At 46.3% G+C, this 22,692-nt stretch overlaps 1 protein-coding gene across 2 annotated transcripts in view; it reads left to right on the forward strand.

Annotated features, from left to right (window-relative positions):
* TRIM36 (tripartite motif containing 36) overlaps positions 1 to 22,692 on the forward strand; it is a 589,030-nt gene that overhangs the window by 198,988 nt on the left and 367,350 nt on the right. The window contains exon 1 of one of the 2 annotated variants that reach the window (XM_086961041.1): positions 16,609 to 17,113. The exons of the other annotated variant lie outside the window; for it this stretch is intronic. Coding sequence (XP_086817167.1) covers positions 17,057 to 17,113 — 57 coding nt within the window. The 5' untranslated portion in view covers positions 16,609 to 17,056. Of the gene's footprint in view, positions 1 to 16,608; positions 17,114 to 22,692 lie in introns of those variants that run through there. 2 annotated transcript variants of the gene reach the window in all.

The raw sequence follows: 22,692 nt of genomic DNA on the forward strand, positions 1-22,692 counted from the left end.
TGCTTAGAAAACCCCTTGGGTGGAGGGAGGAACTAAAGCTAGCCCCTTTGCGTAACATAGCCTGTACTTCCCGGTCTATCAGGGCTGACTGGGCTTTGGAAACTCTAGGACACGGGACAGAATTCCTGCGCCGAGTTCCCATAAAACTCTATGTGGAATCCCCGGATGGTCCGCAAAACCCATGAATCTGAGGTTATACTGTTTGGGCTACTCCTGCATTTTCCTGAAGCCTCTGAAAGGGGCTTTGGTGTAGGCAAAACCGGCTGAGTGCCCCCTGCCACGACCGGCCCGACGAAAACCTTTGGATGTAGTGAGTTCCTTAACAAAGGGTTCTCCAAAGTGTCCCCCGTCAGCCACAGCACCAGAGTCAGAGGAAGTAAGATCCCCAAGCTTGGGGTCCACCTTCAGCAGAAGTGAGCGTCTCCTCTCAGCTGAGAGGGCACAGTTAGCGTTGCCCAGAAACACAATGACACGCCGGACCCAGCCAGACACCAACTCTGGGAATGCCTTAGTTTCCTCCACAAGGTCTGAGATCTTAGTAAGGGGTCCACATACGTCCAGGAGCTTGTCCAGGCAAGCCTTACAGGACCTATCTATCCCTTTTTTAGGGACACGGATATACTTTTAAAGGAAAGTGGCCATCCTAGAGTAAATCTCAGGAGTGAATGCCACCTTAGCGGCAAGGGCGGGTCGTGGGCATTCCGCCTTCAGGCAGGTCCCGACCTCTTTCTACAGAGGTTTTCTATGACGGCTTGTCACAAACTGAGCGACCTTATCAGCCGGAATCCACTCCATGGAGTGAGGGTGAAGAAGGTTCTCCGGGACCAACATGTCCGTGGGAGGGTCCACACCCCCCGTAGCTGGGCACCGGGACGGGGGCCGCTGCCTCAGTGGATTCAGTGGGGGAAATCCTCACCGTCATCATCCCCCTGTAATGCAAGGATGAGGGAGCAACCTCCTCCAACACTCCTGAGTGTTAAAGGAATAGGCGTGCAAGAAAGGCCCTCTTAAGGTGTTCAAAGGTGCCTAGATTAACAGCCAACACCGGTTTGCGTTTTGGAGGACGAGTGAGAGGGGGAAGATGGTCCTTTGAGGAGGGGGCGACTGCATAGGAATACTCTAATTGCATGAGGCGTCTCTCAAAGGGACCCATGGCCGCCGCGACTGCCTGGTGGATGGAGCCATCCATAGCCTCACAAAACTCGTCGTCCAGAGTAAGGACCTGCAGGGATTCTTCTTCAACATAATCCCCCTCCATGATAGAATCAAGGCTTAGCTGCTATTGGCACTCTGTCCTAAATATTTTGGCAAACCTAGGGTTTTGGCAGTTTTGAAGCCCTGAGATTTTGGGTGTGAAGCGGGGGAATAAGGGGGCTAAGGCCCCTGGGGCCAACTCACTACTGGTTTAGGGGTTAAAATTACGCCTGGGCTGGGCCCTAATGTGACAGCCAAAATAAGGTATGGCAGACCTGTGAAAAAACGAGTGTCAAGCTTATTACAGGTTAGAGCTATACTGTAGGACAAACACAGGGTAATACAGATCCGTTTTGAAACAGGGGTAGAGGCTGTTCTAGAATTTAACTACAGACCCCTGAAACATGGGCGTCTGGCTTTCAGGAGGTGCTGCTCGGCAGGAGTGCGTTACTGACAGGAATGATTCTCACAGGAAAGAACTCGCCTCCCCGCAGAGCAATGAGACGCAGCTTGCACAACACATGCGCCCTCTAGTGGCCTCCGCCGCTACCGCAATGCCTGCTATGTGACATGCGCCGAATGGAGTGATGAGAACGCTCCCGCTGGCTGAAAGCTGCGCCGAACTTGCCACTTCAGAAGAACAATAAAAACATTAACATACAGCCATGAGTCAATATGCATTAACAAAGAGAAGGAACATAGAAGAACATTGACTTAACTGCTGGTGGAGCAGGAAAAGAAAGAGGACGTATCCCAGGATCCCCGTGCCTTTCAGGATGCCTGACGCTGCCTATTGGTTCACCTCAATTGTTCACCTTTCCAAAGGTTCCATGGGAAAGATAGTTCTTTTGTATTAATTTTGATTACTGCTGGTTCTGGAAAATAAGGAAAGCAGAGCATAATTCTAGCCTTCGGTCCTGCCATTGAATCGAGGGAGTACTGCGAAGATGTCAGCTATGACCAGAAGAAAAAAGAAAAGACTATTTTGAAATGAACCATGTTTGATCTAAAGGTGAAGTAATGTTGCAATCATTCCAAAAAACATTAGAGCAGAGGTCTTCAAAGTTTTTGATGTCGAGACCCCTTTATCAAACTTTTTTAGGTATAAGGACCCCCTTCTAGAACCTGGTACTCTTCATCCTCGATAACTGTCAACAACCATAAACGCCCCAAATTGCCACAGCAAACCATTTTTACGGTGGGGAAATAATATTAAACTTGTGTTTAGCAAACCAAAGGTGAGTGGAGAAGTGTGGCTCACTGGTTAGAGCAGGCAGACCCTGAAGCAGAGGTCAGACCCGGGACCAGGATTCGATTCCCGACGCGGCAGGGTCTTGAGCTCAAATGTCCATGGACTCGATAATTCTCGCTTCGGTGCCTGACCTAATCATGGGTTCACACTCTGCAACTCTGGGCATAATGCTTGCTTAATCTCCACAACGGCCCCCCCGCGGCGGGATGCCTGGCTTTCACCTTGGGGATGCCCTGTAGGGGCTATCTCACAGGGAAAAGCCAGGACGGGTTCCCAAGGCAAGCGCAGAGATACCCCTTCGGGGGTCGATTCTGGCGCTATATAAGAAACATAATAATAATAATAATAATAATAATAATAGTGAGCGTGGGGGTGTAGCTAAAAACAAAGGGCCTCATTTATGAGTAATTGGCGTAGGGCAGTGCTGAGAATCTTCTTGCTACGCTGCCCTATGCTGATGTGAAAGGGCTGGAAGGCACTGTATTTATGAAATACAATGCTTTACTGTCATTTTCCCTTGCGTTGGCGCACAAATTGCTGCATATCACTAACATAGGCAGGATTGTTTTTGTACAGGAAGGGGCACATTCCTTCACAAAAACAATCCTGAGAGGCCTATTCCTCTATCTGAGCTGCAGAACGCAGCACACATGGAAAGAGAAAAGAACGAGGAGAAATGTTATGTTTTTCAGTACAGAGGTAAACGAGCCAGCTCTTCTCCATTGGCTGGCCTCCTAAACGGCGGCCAGCCATTGGAGAAGAGCTTTGTATGTTACTTTAAGCCCCGTCCGTTTTGGATTGGGGGACCTGTTTTTCCTGTCCTTTCTCTCTGTGACGTCTTCCGGAAAAACACGCCACCCAGTCTAAAAAGGACGGGGCTACACATCGAGGGGAGGTGGGCGTACATTTACTGTCAAGAGGTTCGGAGGTCGGCTATTCTATTGCCACGGCGGGGGTATCTTTTTTAAGAACATATTAGAAAGAGTGTTACGCACTATTCGTTGCCTCTGTACACATTTAAAATATGGCATATTTGCTTCTTCGTAACTTGTTCCTTCGTCTTGCATCACGGAAAGTATCAGACAAAATGCTATGCACCCCCGAATCCGACTCTATGGTACCGGCTGGCCAATTCCGTGCACGTCACTTCCGGCTCTCGTTTGAGTACCTTTTATTCCCGGCAGCACCTGTGAGTCCTGGTTGATGCGGCCGGCCTTGGCAAAGAACATGAAGCTGCTTGTTGCTGCTGCACTCGTCGCGGGGTCCATTATTTTCTTTCTCTCTGGCTTCTCCGAGGCCGAAGAGAAGAAGAAGGGACTGAAAGTTACCCACAAGTTGAGTCCGTAAGAAAAGTTAAGTGTGGGGCGCGTGATTCAACAAGGGTACGGCCCATTAAAGGAAGTGAAGGCGAAAGGTACCAGGCGTGTAATACATTTGTACGGTCTGGCGGCGATTCTTGGCTGGTAGCCAGGTTCCTACAGTTTTTTTGTGGGGGTTGAGAAAGGCTCTGCTGCGCGTGGTTGAATATTGACGCGGAACGAGCAATATGGTTATTGAACTGTGCACTCAGCGCGTCAAGGTTCTACAGTAAAACATTGTAACCAACTTGGTATATTTACAGACTCCGACTGCTATGCACCACCCCCCACTGAACACAGCCTTAACTTGCTGACCATGCTAGTTTAATTCTAATCTATTTAATAAAGTATCCTAGTGAGCGTGTGTGAACACTATGGCTGGCATCGTCCAAATCGTGTAATAGCCTACATATAGCCGACGGCTTCCCCTTCTGCCAAGTCTGTGAGATTTGGAGACCTCGCAATCTTAAATCAGAACTATTGAGGGATGTTGAGGCCACTGGCCAAGTTTGTTCTCTCAAGAGAGCGCTGAAAACATAAAAACCTTAATAATGCGAGACAGATTCCTCCATTTATAATCTTCCACCGTTGGTGTAGATGGAGCAAGGCACTGGGTTGCTCGGCCATAGTGACACGTGTCAGTTTCAAGTCAGTCTAGTCGATGCTTTTTCACCTGCAAGGGGGAATGGCTATAGGCCATGGAAGGCCCCTCCCAGAGCTTGACTGGTCATCTTTTGTTGCTGATTGCTATATTCGATGGCTAAACTTGTTTTTCTTGCCTCCGTTCCCTGGGGCGATACTGGGCAGAGAGCTCTGTGTGTGTGTGTGTGTGTGTGTTGGGCTGTGTGTGTGTGTGTGTTGGGCTGTGTGTGTGTGTGTGTTGGGCTCTGTGTGTGTGTGTGTGTGCGGCTCTCCGTGTGTGCGGCTCTGTGTGTGTGTGTGTGTGTTGGGCTCTGTGTGTCTTGGGCTGTGTGTGTGGGTGCAAATGCAATAGGTCTCGCATTTGCAAGAGATTAAGCTATTGGCATTGTAAATGACAGTGCCATTTATTTATGTTTTAAAAACAAAAATAATGTCATGAGCAATGCCAATAGCTCTAACTTTAACAAAGACAAGACCATTGCATTGTAAAGGCTCGTTGAAGCTGCCTCAGGTTTACTTGATTTTGTAAATATGGGGCAGCATCAAAATCCATGGGTGTTGCAAAGCCAATGCAGTGACTTGTGCTGCTATGTCTTACTCCATATCTGTGAGGCCATGCAGGGTGATTTTACACTGCCTCATAGGTATAGTTGAGATGCTTGCACCGCCGGAGAGTCAATAAAAGTGATGCCCTGGCGATGCAATCCGCTCATAAATAATCCCCAAAATAATCTGTACATTTTGTAGGTCTTTCACCATCAGGTATCTCCATATAAAATAATGGGCAGCGGAATTAAAAATATGTTCAAAAAGTTGTTAATCAGTGGGAAAAGCACTTTAGTACATTATGAAACCTTTATTAGTTAATGCACTACAGAGGGCTATGTGTAACTAGGACCCAACGAATTCAATCTTTACATAAATGTCCCATCAACATCTCTTTAGGGGTACTATGGGCTGTGTAAAATGCAGTTAAAATTAAAAGCAAGCACTTCACAGCCCCGTTTTTAACTCTTTGCACTACCACTCGAAAAAACAAATCTTTATCATCACAAAGCTTGGAGTGATTTGAACAATTTAAGCCAAAACCTGCCCCAAGCCCTCGTTACACTTGCTGATTAACTGAAAGGCACATTTGCACTCCATTCAGGCAAGCAGGCACCCTGGCACAATAGCTTTTCACACCACAAATCACTCAATTGTTGAAACTTCAGCTGATAAGGATCTAAATTAGCAGTTGCAGGACTGCTGTCTTTTTCCAAAACAAAATCAAACGTTTTTAGGTCTCGCCTGGCGTTGCAGCGCTCCACGCTCTGGCGAGATATATTGTGGATGAGGATTTTTCAGAAGGGGACTTGAAGCTCCACCCCTGAATTTCATTAGCTGGTGTCATCGGTTATGTAAAACGCTGGCCTTCGATAGGAACTGAGCCTTTTTGGTTGCGACCCTTTCCCCTTTTTCGTCCGGCCCATCCGGACTAGATAGTCTGCTTCACGGCTGCAGTGAAGCACTTAGTTATCGTTAGGGGGCCATCTGTTTCTAATTAGTTCATCGCTTGTTTTACGAAAGGCGGGGGCGGTGGCTTGCCTCAGCTCTGGGACGTGCCCTGGGTCCTTCCTCTCAGCACAGGGGGAGTGCTGTGGACGGCCCCTTTGTCCCAGAGTGAGTGTGTTCTGTGCCCTGCATTTTATTTTAATTAACATATTAAAGAATGGCGGCTGCACGTCTTGTTTCCTCTGCCACCTGGTCTCAACAATACAAACGAGCGAGACCGATTAGCGTTGCCAGTGCTCTTTGCTTTCACCATTCTCCATCACACTCCTTAGTGGTGCACTGTCTCAGCCTAGAATGCCATATTATTTCCGTCCTTGTTTATAGATGCTGGATGTGCGTAATATCCACAAGTTTGTATAATAATCGAGCGCTCTGAGTGCACCCGGAAAAGGCGGAGACATGTTCCATTAAGTACAAAGCGTTTGGGGTGTATTTAATGAAAGTCCTCGTTTTCGTTTACGGCTTTTGAAACTTCACTGATGTTGCCCAGGTACACGCTGGGGGGCCCGTTCATCCCTTTGCCCAGAGCGGGATTACTCTGCCGTGTGCGGTATTTCGCATTAGGCATGGATGCCGGCCCGGGACTTTTAACCGGCAGGGGGAGCGGCGCTTCTCCAGTGTGCTCTGCGCTATCAATAGGAGTGGAATCCATGCTCTTAAGGCGCCCGTTGGCTGTGGGTGTTACAACCCTCCTGTATGTGCCAGTCATGAGTGTCCCACCCTGCTCAGTTTAATTAAAAGGTGGTGGGCTGCAGGTGGGGTCTCCTGTGCTGGTTAGTTTTGGCGCCCTCTGTGTGTGCCGCTTCTAATCTTCCAGTGTCGTTCCCAACACAACCCCTCCCACGTGGCCACACTTTTTTTCAGTTAACTTTCAGCATGGAGTTTCAGTTGTCAATACTGGCAGAAGGGGATTGAATTTGTGAAGCTCTAGCCTGCCTGGGAGATCGGCAAGGTAAGCGACTGAGGGGAGGTGCAGAGAGGCTGCATGTTTACTGCTCAAATGCAGCAGTTAATGTTGGAGGGTCTGTGCTGATACCAGCAGTTAGCAACTCAAATGTGTGCTGCTTTTGTATTGGCAAATGCTCTTGTACACTGAAAAAGCTGCGTATGCCTCATTTTCCACGCTCGCAGTGCCGATGTTAATCTCCCAGTGCCCTCCTTCACACCACTTCACCCCTCTGACAACCCACAACAACCCTCCGAGGTCGCAGCTTCTTGTTTTCTTTCTTCTAAACTCACTCTAGCACTCTACTTTGCCGTCTCGCCTGTGGTCATTTGTCCCAGAGCCACATTGCAATCTTTCACCCTTGTAATTTCTGCCACTTGTGAAACCTCTCCCAATATTAATTGCCTTTTCAAAGTGTTGTTTTTCAATTCTAATTTGCATGTGTATATCTATCTGATAAGGAACCTATTTAGGACCAGCCTTTTCAGTTTTGTTGTATGTGTTGGTCTTTCAGTTGTCTACATACAAACTATGTTAAAATAACTTCAGATGTTCATTGTTTACATTTGAGGTGCTATACATTTTTAACACAGTTTACCGATTCTTCCAATCACAGTAATACACAACTGTTATTCTTTCTAGAGCAAATAAACAATCCGAAGCACTTTATTTCCTTGTGAGGTATCGGCGTAACTAAGAAAGTTTCCGTAATCGCTCCATTCCTCACACAGGCAGGAATGGCTGAGGTGTATAAAAAGAACAATCCCACTAACCAGACACTGCAGCCACAAGCCCAGATAGCGGAGGAAGGTGTATCTTTTCCTTTCTATGTCAGTCAGTTGTTTTAGAAAACACAATGCTGCAATGGCTGGAAGGTAAATTAGAAAATACATATATCTAGATAAACAGTGGTATCTCCAGCGTCAGGCTGCTCCGAACTCTCTTGCTAATCTTATCATGAACTTTGCTTGTAAGGAAGATATGCTAAGTGGGAAACGAAATAAATAAAAATTTCCATTTACCCAGGTCCATTTTTTGGGCCAAGAACACTACATTGTGGGATTCATAGTTTTGGGTTTACCTTTTGTTAATAATGTGATTTTCCAGTGCAAACACAGGAGATGGCAGTTGATTGACTCCTTGTGCCAGCAAGCTCAGTGTTCATCTGTACCTATTTATGTTTTATTTAATATGGACTCCATCCAGCAGTAAGCACCCTGGCAGCTTTACAGGGCTGAATTTACTACAATAGAGGTGAAGTTGCCAAATAAGGCACAACTTATGTCTTTCATTGCATTCTGTAATTTGCAATCTAGAGTTGTGCTACTAAGACTACAAGCACAACGTGCATTTTTTGTTTCTGTAAAGCATATTTGAAGCTCTGCTCATTTGTTTGTGGCTGCGGATGTCAATTCAGGTCTGGGCAGCGTCTCCTATCCATGTAAGGGGTACACTAGTTACCACAGTGACCTCATAATTCATCTAAGCCAAATAATCAGAGCATTCTTTGTTACTATAAAAATGCCTATATTTTTAATCAGGACTACAAATGCTTAACAGCATTTTGGAGCGTATAAATAGCTCAGAACAGATTGTAGAAGAATTCTCTTTTCACAAAGTCAGCAATCATTCTCTTTGGTAAGGTGCATGGACGCAGTCACGCACTTTTACTTATATGTAAAACATGTATCATTGACTGACTGCATGGATGAGCAGGGAGAATTAAATGTACAGATGAATGAGCTAGAGCATGGATGGAAACATCAAGGCACTGTAAGTGATAAGCCCGACCTACTGGCTTTGCCAGTACTTTGTTACAGAACACGCGTTAAATGCCCAAAACATACATAAAACACTGTACTTTACAATGCCAATAGCTCTAACTTTCGCAAATGCAAGACCAATTTCATTGCAAATGCTTAAATCGATCCATAAATCACACGCTGGTGCACGTTTCGGATTCTATGTCAGGACCGGAGGCTTCTGATTATGCTTCTCGATCTTTACTAGAAGCTCACAGCAGCCAATGAAAATGCTTGCTTTTCAATCAAATAACGTTAAACACTACATATCCCATCATGTCTCACATATAGGCAGGCCCCCCTAGTCCATAAGAGGCCTCTGCCTGCCGCCATCTTCCTCTTTCTTTGCTGCTCACAGAGCTAAGTGCACCTTCGTTTACTCCCTCTGATGTTCAGTCTTATGGTTATATTTGTTGTGATTATTGTTATTTAACATTGTTTCAAACTGGGTTTGTCGGTCCAGGATGGACTGTGGGTTGTATTTTCTGTAAAGTCAATTACCCGGTTTGTTATTGGGAGTAGCGGTGCACCGGCGGGTGGCCTCGGCGCCCGCCGTTCATTTCCTTGTTTCCTCTTAGTGGCTTGGAGATGCGCCTCGCGGCGCGAAGGTAGCTTCGGTCGCTGACCGGAGGCAGACGGACGCCTTTGTTTACATTGAGCCCTTGTTTATCCCGGTGTGTCCCACTCAGTGTCGGCGCTTCTTGCGCATGCGCAGCTGGCTTTTCCTTGTGGCTGCTGACGGGGATTCAGGCCGGGTGGCTCTCGGCCGCGGCGTGCGTCCAAACGCGCTGAATTTGGGCTCCTTTCTGGTAGGATTCAGTCGCGTTTGGGCTGCACGTCGCGGCGCGATCCCCAAATTAGTTTCAGTTGCGCTTTTTTCACGGAGAGTTTAGCAAGGTGTCCCTCTGCCTCGTGAACCGCCTGGAGAGGCTGCAAAATACCAATAAGGCCGGTTTTGAGTGTGCACACGCTCTGGAATTTGGTGGTGGCCTGGGTCCCTGACCCCTATTGACTAAAGCTTTGCTGAGGGGGTTGAAGGTTGTAGTGTTTCAGTGTGCTGTGTGGGCTGACCCCCCCCCCCCGCCCCCCGCCACCTTGACCCTCCTTGTGCCTGACCCTCGGTGTCAGCAGCCTCTAGTGGGATTATTCCAAATTATATCAAGATGTCAGAAGAACAGTATAATGAGGAATATAATGAGGAGGAGAACTTTGAGACCAGGCAGACGGCTGCCTTGGAGGACAACCTGGTTAGTGCCTTGGACGCTTCAGTCCAGTCCTCCGTTAATAGGGCTATGGAGACTACGGTCCCACAGACGGTGCAGCAAGCCCTTGCTTCAGCCCTTCGTCCTATAAGACGACAACTCGAGGGTTTCGCCAAAAGACATGGCTTCATCAAACCACAGAAAAAGAAAACGGAGGCTTCGGCCTCGGGTCAACCTTCAGGTGACTGCCACTTGGCCTCATACTCAGGCCTTAGCTACCTTACCGGATATGGCGGACCGATCATACGCAGGAGGCAAAGCCACAGCTAAGCGTAGGGTCCATGATACTGACACAGACAGACACTGGTACCAACACAGATACTGATACGGACACTTCAGAAGATCGCAATCCTCCAAAAAAGGCTAAATCAGCGGAGGCCAATAGCCTTGCGCCTGCTCATACCCCTTTTACCTTTGACCCTTCGGAGATAATGCATCCCAGGTCGCAAGATTGGGTGCCGCCTACGGCAGTGACGGCTTACATTCACGAGAACTTACGCAAGGGGTTCCCCAGGGAAGTGAGGAATCGATTGAGGTCAGAATGCCCTAGACCCGACATCCCTAATCGAGTGGCGGAAACGCCAGAGATAGACCCCAGCCTTCTAACCTTTTTAAAGATGTTCACGAAGGCTCCTAAAAGCGGTTTAGACAGGGCTTGGAAGGGGTGTCAGGACAAGATGCTGGATGCCATCGGCCCCTTGGCAAAAATTTTGAAGATGGCCTTGGCGGCCAAGGAGGCCTCGACCCCCGTAGACCCTGATGTGTTGGCCGGATGGACCCAACGGGCCATCTGCTTGTTGGGCAACGCAAATTGTGCTATCTCGGTGGAGAGAAGGAAGTCGTTGCTTATGAAGATGGATTACAACCTAACAGAGCTTGCGGACGCAGAGGGCCAATTGTTTGGTGACAAGTTCGTCAAAGACGTCTCCAAATACGTGTGTACCTTTACAGCATTAGACAAGGCCTAATCGGGCATCAAGCGCGCATTGAACCAGGGTGTTTTTAATAGGGCCGGACGAGGCGGGGGTCGCTCGTCAGGCCGAGGAGGTCCTCCAGGCTCCCATAGAGGCGACTTCGCAAGGTGCAGGAATGATTATGACTCCACCCGTGGGGGAACCTTCTATCCCTCCCGTAGGAGGTTCAGCAAGAACCGGTACCAATCCGGCAATGGCAGGGGGAACTTCAAGCACCAGCAGAACTCGGGTGAGACTTGCAGATATTTCTCTTCTTCCTTTGGGGGGTCAGACACAACACTGCCTGGGGCGGTGGAGAGAACTTACACAAGACACTTGGGTCTTGCAGACGGTTCAGGGTTTTCACTTGGAGTTTTACTCGCGTCCTGTTCAGTCAGGCGTACCAACAGCTCTCCGTTTTTCCCAACTAGAGACCAGTTTTATAGACGAGGAGATCGCAACCTTGATGCAGAAACACGCAATAGCACCAAGTCCTCAAGGTTTCAGCAGCAATATTTTTGTTATACAGAAAAAAGGGGGCGGAAACAGACTGGTGTTGAATCTCAGGGACTTCAATCAGTTTCTGACGTACAATCATTTCAAGATGGAGGGCATCCATCTGTTGACTGATCTTCTGCAGGTTGGCGATTGGATGGTCCGGCTGGACCTGAAGGATGCGTATCTCTCTATTCCGATCTTTCCCCCGCATCGCAGATTTCTGCAGTTCAGGTGGAGAAACAAATGGTACGAATATTTGGTTCTGCCTTTCGGGCTCTCCTCGGCTCCTTGGCGCTTCACCAAGGTGATGAAGCCTGTAGTGGCGTACCTCAGAGAGAGGGGCATACGCCTCATCATATACCTAGACGATATCCTAATAGTGGATCAGTGCCAGCAAACTCTATTGCGGCACCTTCAGTTGACCACGACTATTTTGCAGGATCTGGGTTTTGTGATAAACTCCAAGAAGTCGGTCATGGTTCCCACGCAAGTGATAGATTTCCTAGGTTTCACAGTGAACTCGGTTATAGCTCAGCTATGCCTTCCGAAGGACAAACTAAAGGATCTAAAGAAAGAAATCAGGAAGCTGCTGAACAGTCAGACAGTCTCCCTCAGAGCACTGGCAAGAATGGTAGGAATTCTGGCTTCTTCGGTCCAAGCGATATTCCCGGGCCCGTTACATTACAGGGCTCTGCAGCAGTTGAAGATCAGGCATCTTCAGAAGGGTCTCTCATATTCAGACAGCATTCCCCTCATGCAAGAAGTGAGGACAGAGTTGCAATGGTGGTTGGGACACGTCGACGCCTGGAACGGACGAGCGATCTTCGGCTCCCTCCCAGAAATCACGATAGAGTCCGACGCCAGCCGTTGGGGCTGGGGCACGCGTTGTGGAGACATCTCCACAGGAGGGAGATGGTCCCCGGAGGAGCTTTCCCTTCATATCAACTGTCTGGAACTGCTCGCGGGGTCGTTCGCTGTGAGAACGTTGTCCCCGAAGCAGACATCCTGTTGTATCTTCCTGCGTCTGGACAATGTGTCGGCAGTGAGATACATCAACAAGTTGGGCGGCACGAGGTCGTCCATGCTTGTGCAGATAGCCAAGGACTTTTGGCATTACTGCCTTCGCAATCAGATATCAGTAATTGCGGAATATCTTCCGGGTCAGTCCAATCAAGTAGCGGATTGGAACTCGAGATACCTCAGGGACTACAGCGACTGGAAGTTGCTCCTGAGAATATTCCAGTGGCTGCAGGAGATTTGGGGTCCATTCGCGACGGATTTATTCGCGTCGAGACTGACGTTCCAAATTCCTTGCTTCTTCAGTTGGAGGCCGGATCCGTTGGCGCAAGCGACGGACGCGTTTCTCCAGGACTGGTCGCAGGGGGTGCAGTATGCCTTTCCCCCCTTCTTGCTGATCCCCAGAGCAATGTCGCAAGTGATCAGGCAAAGGGCAGAGGTGGTCATGGTGACGCCTTGGTGGACGTCGCAATCTTGGTTCCCCAAGCTGATGCAGTGGAGCTGCGACCTACCCAGACTCCTCCCGGAGTCGACGACGCTGTTGCTGGGCCCTCATCAGGAGAGGCACCCTCTGATAATGGAGGGCAGACTTCAGCTGATGGCCTGGAGGCTTTCAGGCAACAGTGGCAAGTGCCAGGGATTTCGAGCAGGGCTGCAGATTTCATCAAGCAGGCCTGAGCACCTTCCACGAGGAAAAGGTACTCCTCGGCCTGGAAAGGTTGGGTGGATTGGTGCGTGGAACGACACCTGGATCCCGTGGGGGCCGACTTACCCCATGTGCTGAATTTCCTGACGGATAAGGCATCAGAGGGTTTGGCCTATAGATCGGTCAACAACTTCAGATCTGCCATTTCAGCGGGCCATGTCCAGCTGGATGGGATGCCAATAGGTATGCACCCTGTCGTGTGTAAATTACTTAAAGGCATTAGGGTGGAGAATCCTCCTAAACCAAAATACTCTGGTTTTGGACCTCTTTGACAAATGGCCAGCGAATTCCCTTCTATCCAGAAAGCAATTGTCAGCCAAACTAGCCATGTTGCTTTGCCTTTCGGCTTGCAGGAGGTCGTCGGATGTACGCGCGCTGGAGCTAACAGGTAGAGTATTTACTCCGGAAGGAGTTTCTTTTCAGATTGTTAGACGCACTAAGACATTATCTACTCAGGTTTCTTATAATGCATTTCAGGAGAATGAAAAGTTATGTGTGGTTCAATGTCTAAAGACTTATGAGGAATGTACAGCGGCTATTAGGCCTCAGGGCTGTTCGCAGCTTTTGATCGCCTTGCAAAAGCCTTTCAAAGCAGTGGCTGCGGCCACCATTGCCAGATGGCTTCGTTATGTTATGAAAGCAGCCGGCATTGACATCACCATTTTTGGTGCACACTCTGCCAGGGGTGCCATGGCATCGAAGTCATTCATGTTGGGTTCCAGCATTCACGATATCATGCGTAGTGCAGACTGGTCGTCAGAATCGACCTTCAAGACATTTTATTATAAGCCGGTGGGGGATATTACCTCTGTAGTTTTTAATAAGCGTTAAACAAGCATAATCAGAAGCCTCCGGTCCTGACATAGAATCACAAATTTGCTAGCATTCGCGACAAGAATTTGCAATTCTATTAAGGACACGGAGGCGAGGATTATCCCACCCGGTATGTGTGTGTGTGTGTATATATATATATATATATATATATATATATATATATATATATATATATACACATACACACATACTTGCCCACCCAGTGGTTATGGTGGTTACGGTCTCATATCCTTTCTTCCAGGTTCTGATAAAAAGAGCGACTGAAGGTCGGAGAATGCCAGGATATTTCGCCTGAGGATGTTGATCCTTCCCGTTGGAAGAGTTACAAAGTTTTCCAAGTTGTTGTTGGAGCTGTTCGCCGGAAAGAAAGAGGAAGATGGTGACAGGCAGAGGCCTCTTATGGACTAGGGGGGCGTGCCTATATGTGAGACATGATGGGATATGTAGTGTTTAACGTTATTTGAATGAAAAGCAAGCATTTTCATTGGCTGCTGTGAGCTTCTAGTAAAGATTGAGAAGCATAATCCTCGCCTCCGTGTCCTTAATAGAATTGCAAATTCTTGTCGCGAATGCTAGCAAATTTGTGATTCATAGGCTGGTTCACAGTAAATCTGAGAAGTTGTCTCTTTTCTTCTCACACAGGGCAGAGTTATTCCACAGCAAGGAGAGTGCGCAGAGATCGCCACCGTCAATGGATCAACGACATAATTATGCTGCAGCCAGCCTTCTTTCAAGCCGGACTAGGGTCTTAATTTAGGGCAGGGTGACTGTTAACATGGCCAGTCCGATCTTATATGGGAATGTTGTTCTGTAGCAGGAACATTTATATTGAGATTCCAGTTCTTATATGGTGAATGCAGTTCTGCAGTGAAAGATTTTATGTGGCAGAGCAATTCTCCTAGGAAGCAGAGAGTTCTTATTCACAGTACACTATACATATGGCATGAATGGTCCCGTTATGCTGAGGCAGTTCTTAGAGAATGGACAGGTAATTTAGAACGGGGGAGTTTTTTTTTGTTTAGTTACAGTGCTTAAAGTGTGGTCAGATTTTAAATGTTGAGCGTAGTTCTTGTACGCGGGGCAGCTTATATACAACTGTAAAGTACCAATTTTACCATGCTGTTTTGTACAGTGAAGCAGCCATAGGGTGAACTAAAGCATGCTGCATGTACGCACCTCACTTTTTTTTTTTTTTACTTTAATGAGCGCTGTGCAGTCTTCACAGACATCGCGCAATACAATATGTGTTGCTTTTAGTATTGTAAATAATGGCTTAATTTTTTTTTAAGACATTGCCATTTACAGTGCCAATAGCTCCAAAATTCGCAGATGCGAGACCCATTGCATTGTATATGCATAAGTGAAGCTGGGAAATGTGCGCCCCCCTTCCCAGGCATCCACAGCTCCTCTGGGGGATCGTGCCCCACAGATTGAAGACCTCTGCATTAGAGTGAGCTTGGTGTAGCGCGTTTAATTACAATGCACATCTGTATTAACACAGAGATTAACTTCAAGAATGAAAGATATTTTACTGAGAAACGGTTTACTTTAACATAAATAATTTAGGCCTCAATTTCAAAACTTTTGTTGTACCCATGCTATTCCTGCCCAGCCATCTTTCTGTCCTTTACACACTATGCATCCAGCATAGAAAAAATATTTTGTATGCAATATTTTAAACACTTTCATTCTCTCTTACACAACTTGATACTTATTTCCCAAGCTTCCTTCTCTTGCCGACTTAGCAAACTGAATGCTTTCTCAGGGCTTCAATTTGGGACCCCGATGTAATTTTCATGGGAACTTAACGTTGATTCGAAAAAGAATTTGTATTAACCAAAAGATGTCACAGAAGCATTGTGGATAGAACTGTACTGTAAATGTCTGTGGGGCAGTGCTGACGTGTCTGATTTATGACCTATTAAATGAGCTGCATTGCATTCCATTTTGCTATTTTATGATTTGCATTTTATTCTAAACTAAATTCTTTATCTGACAAATAATTAACTGACTCATTGTCAATTTTCTTTCTGCAATGCCTTTACACTTTTAATAAACCTTCATGGTTTCCATTTTAATTCTTTTCAGTCTTAACTGCAAAGCCTAATGTACTTTACGTCTAATTCGGATTTGTTATTTGATATTAATTTTCGATATTGACCAAGTCCAGTTGTGGAGCAACAAACTACTTAAAGGATTAACACCTCTCCTGGTTCATCAATAGTGTTGAAAACCACAGTAGAAGCACTATATCTGTATCAAAGCAGTCTACATAACAGAAAGACGTGTCTAAGCGACATCACACAGTCAAGTCATATGCATCTACCTATTCTCCTTGCTTGAATTGTGTAAATGTAATAAGTCCAGATACTCCCTGTGAAACGTGCTAACGTCCTCTTCAAATAGCAAACCCAAATACATATTATTTCTCTTCCCAGTACTTAAAGTATTTAATATCCCCAAAATACAGTCACATATTTCCTCATTAATCGAAGGTTAGTTAGCATCCCCGGGGGAGGGGTGGTCTCAGAGCAACGTAAGAGCTAGCAAGCGAAGAACCACACCTGCACGCGTCCTCTTGAGCCTGGATAAGTGAAGCGTCTATGGTTGGGCACCTGTAGCAGACGATCTTCCGCTCATTAGAAGCTTGGCGCCTCCTATAAGCTAGCCCCGGTCACCAACCGTCTACCAGCCCGTCGATGCTGGCTGTACGCGGGCATTAGTTGGGCTACACACTCCCTGTGTCAGCACATTGTGCAGTTGGTTTGGCTGTGACGCAGTAGACCCCCCTCTGCCTTCCCGCGGATCCGGCACTGAGGGCAGGGATTTCAACCGCTCGGGCCGGGGGTGAGTGTACAGCGGTTCCGCCCCCATCCCATCAAGTGGCGGATTCTATCGTGACAGCCGCTCGGACCCCAACCGCCACATCACAAGAATCGCGTGAGTCCCGGCGCGTGGCCGCTCCTCCCCGCCTCAAGCCCCGCCCACGGAATCCCTGCTGCCGGGGCGTGTGAGCGCCTGCACCCGTGGGAGCGGCTATGGAGGAAGAAGACGAGTTGATGGAAGAGATGATGCTGGCCATGGCAGAGATCCCTGTGAGTACCCGGGCACCTTGGGGAGGGAGAGTTGGGTGCGCCTGGCATGGGTAAGAACTCAAACATTTTTCGTGCCAAATTGGCCCTCAGCCTTCTTACTCCCATTTGTCCCTCCCCCATAACTGCCTGTGATCTGCGGCATTGTGGACTGTGCCCTCGGGGAGCAGGGTCAGCCCAGCCTCCAACCCAGTATTCCGCAGGACATTGTTTTCTTTCTACCCTGGCTGGGCATGATTTTAAGCAGCGATAAGCGGCAGTAGATACGCCTATCAACTGCTTAGTTATCGGGTTGAAAACTGCAACGCGATGTGCTTAAAATTCAATAGTTTATTTTGACGCAAAGTTATTGCGCTTTGGCAAAACTTGGTATCTTCGAAATCACGGAAAATAAACTCTTGGTCCTATTGCTGCCGGAAGTTCTATCAGTCGTGGTCTCTGTGCACGTGTCCGCCTATTTTTTTTTTTTTAAAAGTGCAAACACAGCCTTCGTGCTTTAAAAAAAAAAGAGAAGGTCTTCCGTAGAAAGCAGATATTTCTTATTGTTGTGATTTTATTGAAGGCTACCGAAAATCACAAGGGGGAATACGTAGCACACCAATAACAACAGGTATTTAAAAGAAGGTATACTGCAAAGTCCTTCGTATAAAGTCATAGTAGAGGAAGACAAGCACTTTAGCAATCCTCAGTTATCGTCGCAATCAAGACAAAAAATAAAATAGGTTATCCCAGGAAATTTCAGGCAACTGTGAGAATACAGACTTTCTTATACAACATTCCAGATATGCAAATGCTTCTGTCAGTTTGAAGATAACAATCGTGGTCCACCTTCAGAACAGGGTGAATGAATAGCTTGTTAGCCTAATTAAGATGCAGGTTTAACTTTGAAGAGTTTCTTCGACTAGTTGACTACTCTGCTAGATACCCTATCATTACTCTCCAAATAAAAGCTCGGAAATATTCATGAAGTATAAAATAGGGATTAAGATGCAAGTTTTGATATGAAGTCTTGGCACACAAATACAAATCTGATTCAAATCTACAACATCAAAGATATTTAAGAAAGACACACTTAGTAGTCGTCGCACACATCTGAATCACAGAAAATAGTGTTTTGTTTTACAAGATAAGTGCTGCATATATTTTTTGTGTTTTTTTTGTAGTCTAAAGTTGCTTGTAAATTAGGGATCCATTTCAACAGATTTGCCTTTTTGATAATCAAGAACAAACTCTTCTTTCCGGTACAATGTATTGGTTGAGCTAATGTAATGGCTTTTGGTCTACTACGTTAATATCCACTCAATTTAACCCGTATCCTATTCAAAGTGTGAGTCACTTTGGTTTTCTCAAGGCCAAGCAGCTTGGGCAAGGCTTCATAATAGGTCTGAAAATACTTCAAGAGAGTGCGACTGACTGAGATGGTATGTTTTACCAGGCATGTATCTTGACGAAGGTAAGCCTGAGAATTGGAAGTGTTTAAATTAGGAAACCTATTTACAATAAAGGAACCAGGGTGGTCTAATTGAACTCCTATACTTTTACTACATGCCGAAAACCTATAAGTAGTCTGGAAATGAGCTTCGTCCAGCACATTTGGGTGACTGCATGTCTTTAATGAATTGCTTCAGAAGACTTCTTCAATGTATAGATGAAGACACCTTCAGAAGACTTCTCAAGACCTGGCTCTTCGATCAGTAGCAGCACCCCCTCCCCAGCGCCTTGAGACCTTCACGGGTATGTAGCACGCTTAACAAATGTCTTCATTGATTGATTATTAGCTCCTACCGTCTAGTGGCATTATAGTGTCCTGAAACATCAGGGGAAATGCTCACTCCTTTAACTTTGTTCACGGGCTGTACATCTGATTTCAAATAAGTGAGTTACCATTTTAGGTAGTATTAGGCAGTAGCTGGGCAACTCTTTGCCACATCATATACGGACATCCAGGCACCGACCTGACAGTAATCTTTTATTTGTGTTTAGTGTAGACCGCCATAGCAAGTACAGTTTCTCCCAGGATAGCCACCTTCAGGTCTCCCCTGTCAACATTCCTTAATATCCTTAACAGCACTAAGAGCAAATAGAATCTCTTGTTATAGTTACAAAAGTATACAACACCAGTATTACAACAAGTACTAATTCACATTAGTTCTGACATTCAAAGCGATAACTTTCCCTGAATCAAGCTGATGTAGTATTGAGGAAATCCCTGATTACTGAATATATAAAGCCACTTCTGTTGAACATACCTGCCTTGGGACCCCCAACCATCCAATCTCCAAACTGCCAGGTGCAACTGATTAATTATTTCTTTTGGGTGCTGGGAGAGGGGAAGTTGGACAAAAATGGTAGCAAACTCACCACTACTTATGTTAAGAGGATTTTCTTAGCATCTAATCGTCCATGGGGGGTTATTCTGGCGCTTAGCTGGCCAGCTGTTGTGTACATGGACATAAGTTGGTGGTCCTGTGAAATGAAGTACATCATCTGCACTTTATTCATTGCATGAAAATTGCTGCCAGTGTGGACTATCTCATGTTACGAGAAAGCCATGGGACTGCATTGTTATACAAGGTATTTTTTTGGGTGTTGTTTTTTTATTGTGGTTGCTGCTACATGGCACCTGCTAGAGTTCATATTTTAGCTAAAACATATGACAATGATACATGATGGTTTAGCCTCTACCAGCAGGTAGAAGGTTCCCTTTGAGTGACTGAATACCTCCACAGAAGTCCATTATACTCAAAATAGTGACTGTACGAACCACATTAAGGTTACAAGTGCGCCTAGGCGGGGTTACGCTATACGGAACTCTGCAAATTGACCAAAAAAATGCTGCTGCTCTACGCAGAGTTCAGCACTTGGGGATGACTGTTCGTGTTGATTTTCAGAGACGGGTGTCTGTCATGCGATGGGAAATCAATGCGAATGGCACCACACCCAGCACAAGAGGATGCTGCTTCTTTTCTGCCACTAGAGTAGATTTTCTACTCGGGCAGCAACTTTCTCAACGCAAACAGAAGGTTTCTGAACGTGAGGGGTCGTGACTGCCAGCATTGAGAAATCCGACCGCCCTTGTTGAGAAATTTCGCCGGGTGGTAGATTTTTCTCGCTCAAGCTCGCCAACTTGAGGTTGGGGAGCGCGAGCGAAAAAAAAACAAACTATGCTCCACTATGTGGAGAGGAGCTTAATGGAACTTCGTGTGCTCCAAGAAGTGCAGAAAACTCGGCGAACAGAGCGGAGTTCACCGCCGGAGCTTAGTTACAAAAAGGGTAGGGCAGGGTTGCTTTTTGGCACCTTTCTTATTTTATATACATGCCCTCAAGTATTTTTAGGTCTCGACTAGCGACTCAGCACATGCGCTGCTCTATTGTTGTCGATTTAGCTTCCGAAGGGGGACAGGAGATGTACACACGCCCGGACAGGTAATGTGCACGTTTAAGGACGCTGCGCCCGGTTTATTTATTTATTTTTTTGGCCCCGCGAATAATCATTTTCAACCACTCTCGGCGTCTTCAAAAGGTAGTGCGCAGCGGGGGCGCCAAGGAAAGGCTCTAAATCCTACCTGCGGGACACTGCATGGTACACAAGGCGGCACCTGGTCCAAACCCCGGTTGCGGCCGCACCCCACCGCGGAGCTACAGGTCACCCTCTGCCCAACTGTCCGAACTCCCAGCGCCAGGCTCCTTCTCTTGCTCCCAGTCTCTGCTGAAAGCGGCCGCCCACTATTTCTTTTCATTTCCGTAACTTTTGTTACAATTGCATCAACCACATAGGTGCCCCAATTGAATCAAAAGTAAAGAAATAGAGAAAAGAAGTTTCTATAAATTTACTTTTGATGCACCTGCGCGGGTGATGCGATTGTAACAAAAGTAATGAAAACGAAAAAATGGCAGGCAGCCGCTTTCAGCATGCAAAGAAATAGCGAAAAAAAGGTTTCTATTTGTTTACATGCTGAAGTGTGCTGAGACTTACTTAACTGTCTTTGAATGAAAGCGACATTCGCTGCAAAATTGTCATTTTTCCCACTACAGTTGTAATGTTGGCTTCCTTTCTTACACGTCGCATACTGCAATGTGGGGAAAGAAGCTATTCCTGGGCTCATTTGCATACCCATAATGCCATGGTATGCGATTGCTACGTTGGGCTGGTTTATTCTGTTTAATTGTGCTCCTGCTGGTGCAGTGATATGTTTGGGGTGGAAAGCACAGAGTGCACAGACAGTGGCCCTTTGATCGCAAAGCCACCCTCTGTGTAAAATCTTTCCATATGAGACCTTTATATAGTACGCAAGAGTGAAAAAGTTTTACTTCGCTGGCAGCACATTATAGAGTCTGGAGTTTCCTCTCCCAGCCGCATTGTGCTGACTCGAGGCTACCGCAGCATCTGTGGTCTCCATCACAACAACAGCAAAGGGCGCCGGCTGCAATAAACTCACAAGCTGCCTTAGGCACCTCAGATGCGATAAACCTTACAGACACTGAGGCAGCTCAGTCTCCAGGTAGAACAAGCACTTGCAGTGCAATAGGTCTTGCATTTGCGAGAGTTTGATCTATTGGCCTTGTAAATGATAATGCTTTTTATTTATGTGTTTAGAAACCTGCAAGCGGTGGGTAAACTCCTCTTGCAAGTTTATAAACGCATAAATAAAAGGCATTATCATTGACAATGCCAATACTGAAACTCTCGGAAATGCGAGACCTATTGCACTGCATGTGCTTGTTTTAACATCTGGTGTTAAGGTTGTCGTAAAGATAGGCCCTGCGTGGTCCCTGTACTTTTATACGCAGATGATGCAGTTGTTATCACACGCATAGCAAATGGATTGCAGGCACTTTGAGAGGCTTATAATAATTTAACTGTGAAGCTAAATTTGAAGATTAACCATGGTAAATCTTTTATAATGACTTGTGGGCCAAAGAATACAAGAACTAAAAGTATTTTTTTATCGAGACAACTACGATTACTAAAGAATCTATTTCTAATTATTTGTGCATTTTTTTGGATGCAAACTTGATTTGGGACAGTTTAACTGTGTTGATAACAGAAGATGGTGGCTTCATGTGAATCAATTTGTAGATTTGTACAAAAGGTCATAAGCTCCTAAGAGAGATGTCTAAACTTTATAAAAGTAAATTCATCTTTTCAGGAACATATGGAGCCGGTGTAAGGCGATATGCATGTTTGGGTAATTTCAGACTGCAAATTTTTTTTTGTGTAGACTTCTAGCCGCCACCCAAACCACGCCTTGTTTTATTTCTCATCAGAAACTTGGCTTTGGTTACTTGGAGGACCATGTTTGATTGGCCCCTCTAATACTGTGGCTGAAACTTTAGTCTACTCCTGAGTCTACATTTTCGGGAAAGGTAATACTGGACTGTATGAATTCTAGCCATATGACTGACATCCCCTGGTTGGACATATGTGAAAAAGATCTTTTCCAACTGAGGTTTGAGCAATATCCTTGATTGTCCAGTACCTTAACTCCAGGTCAAAGGCGTTGGTAAAAGTAAAGTTCCTGGAGCATAGGGAGAAGGTTAGAATTGCTAAGGTTCTTAATATGGCCACAGTAGTAAAGTAG

Source organism: Lissotriton vulgaris, chromosome 3_1 (assembly GCF_964263255.1).
Source record: "Lissotriton vulgaris chromosome 3_1, aLisVul1.2, whole genome shotgun sequence".
In the NCBI taxonomy this organism is placed as follows: Eukaryota; Metazoa; Chordata; class Amphibia; order Caudata; family Salamandridae; genus Lissotriton; species Lissotriton vulgaris.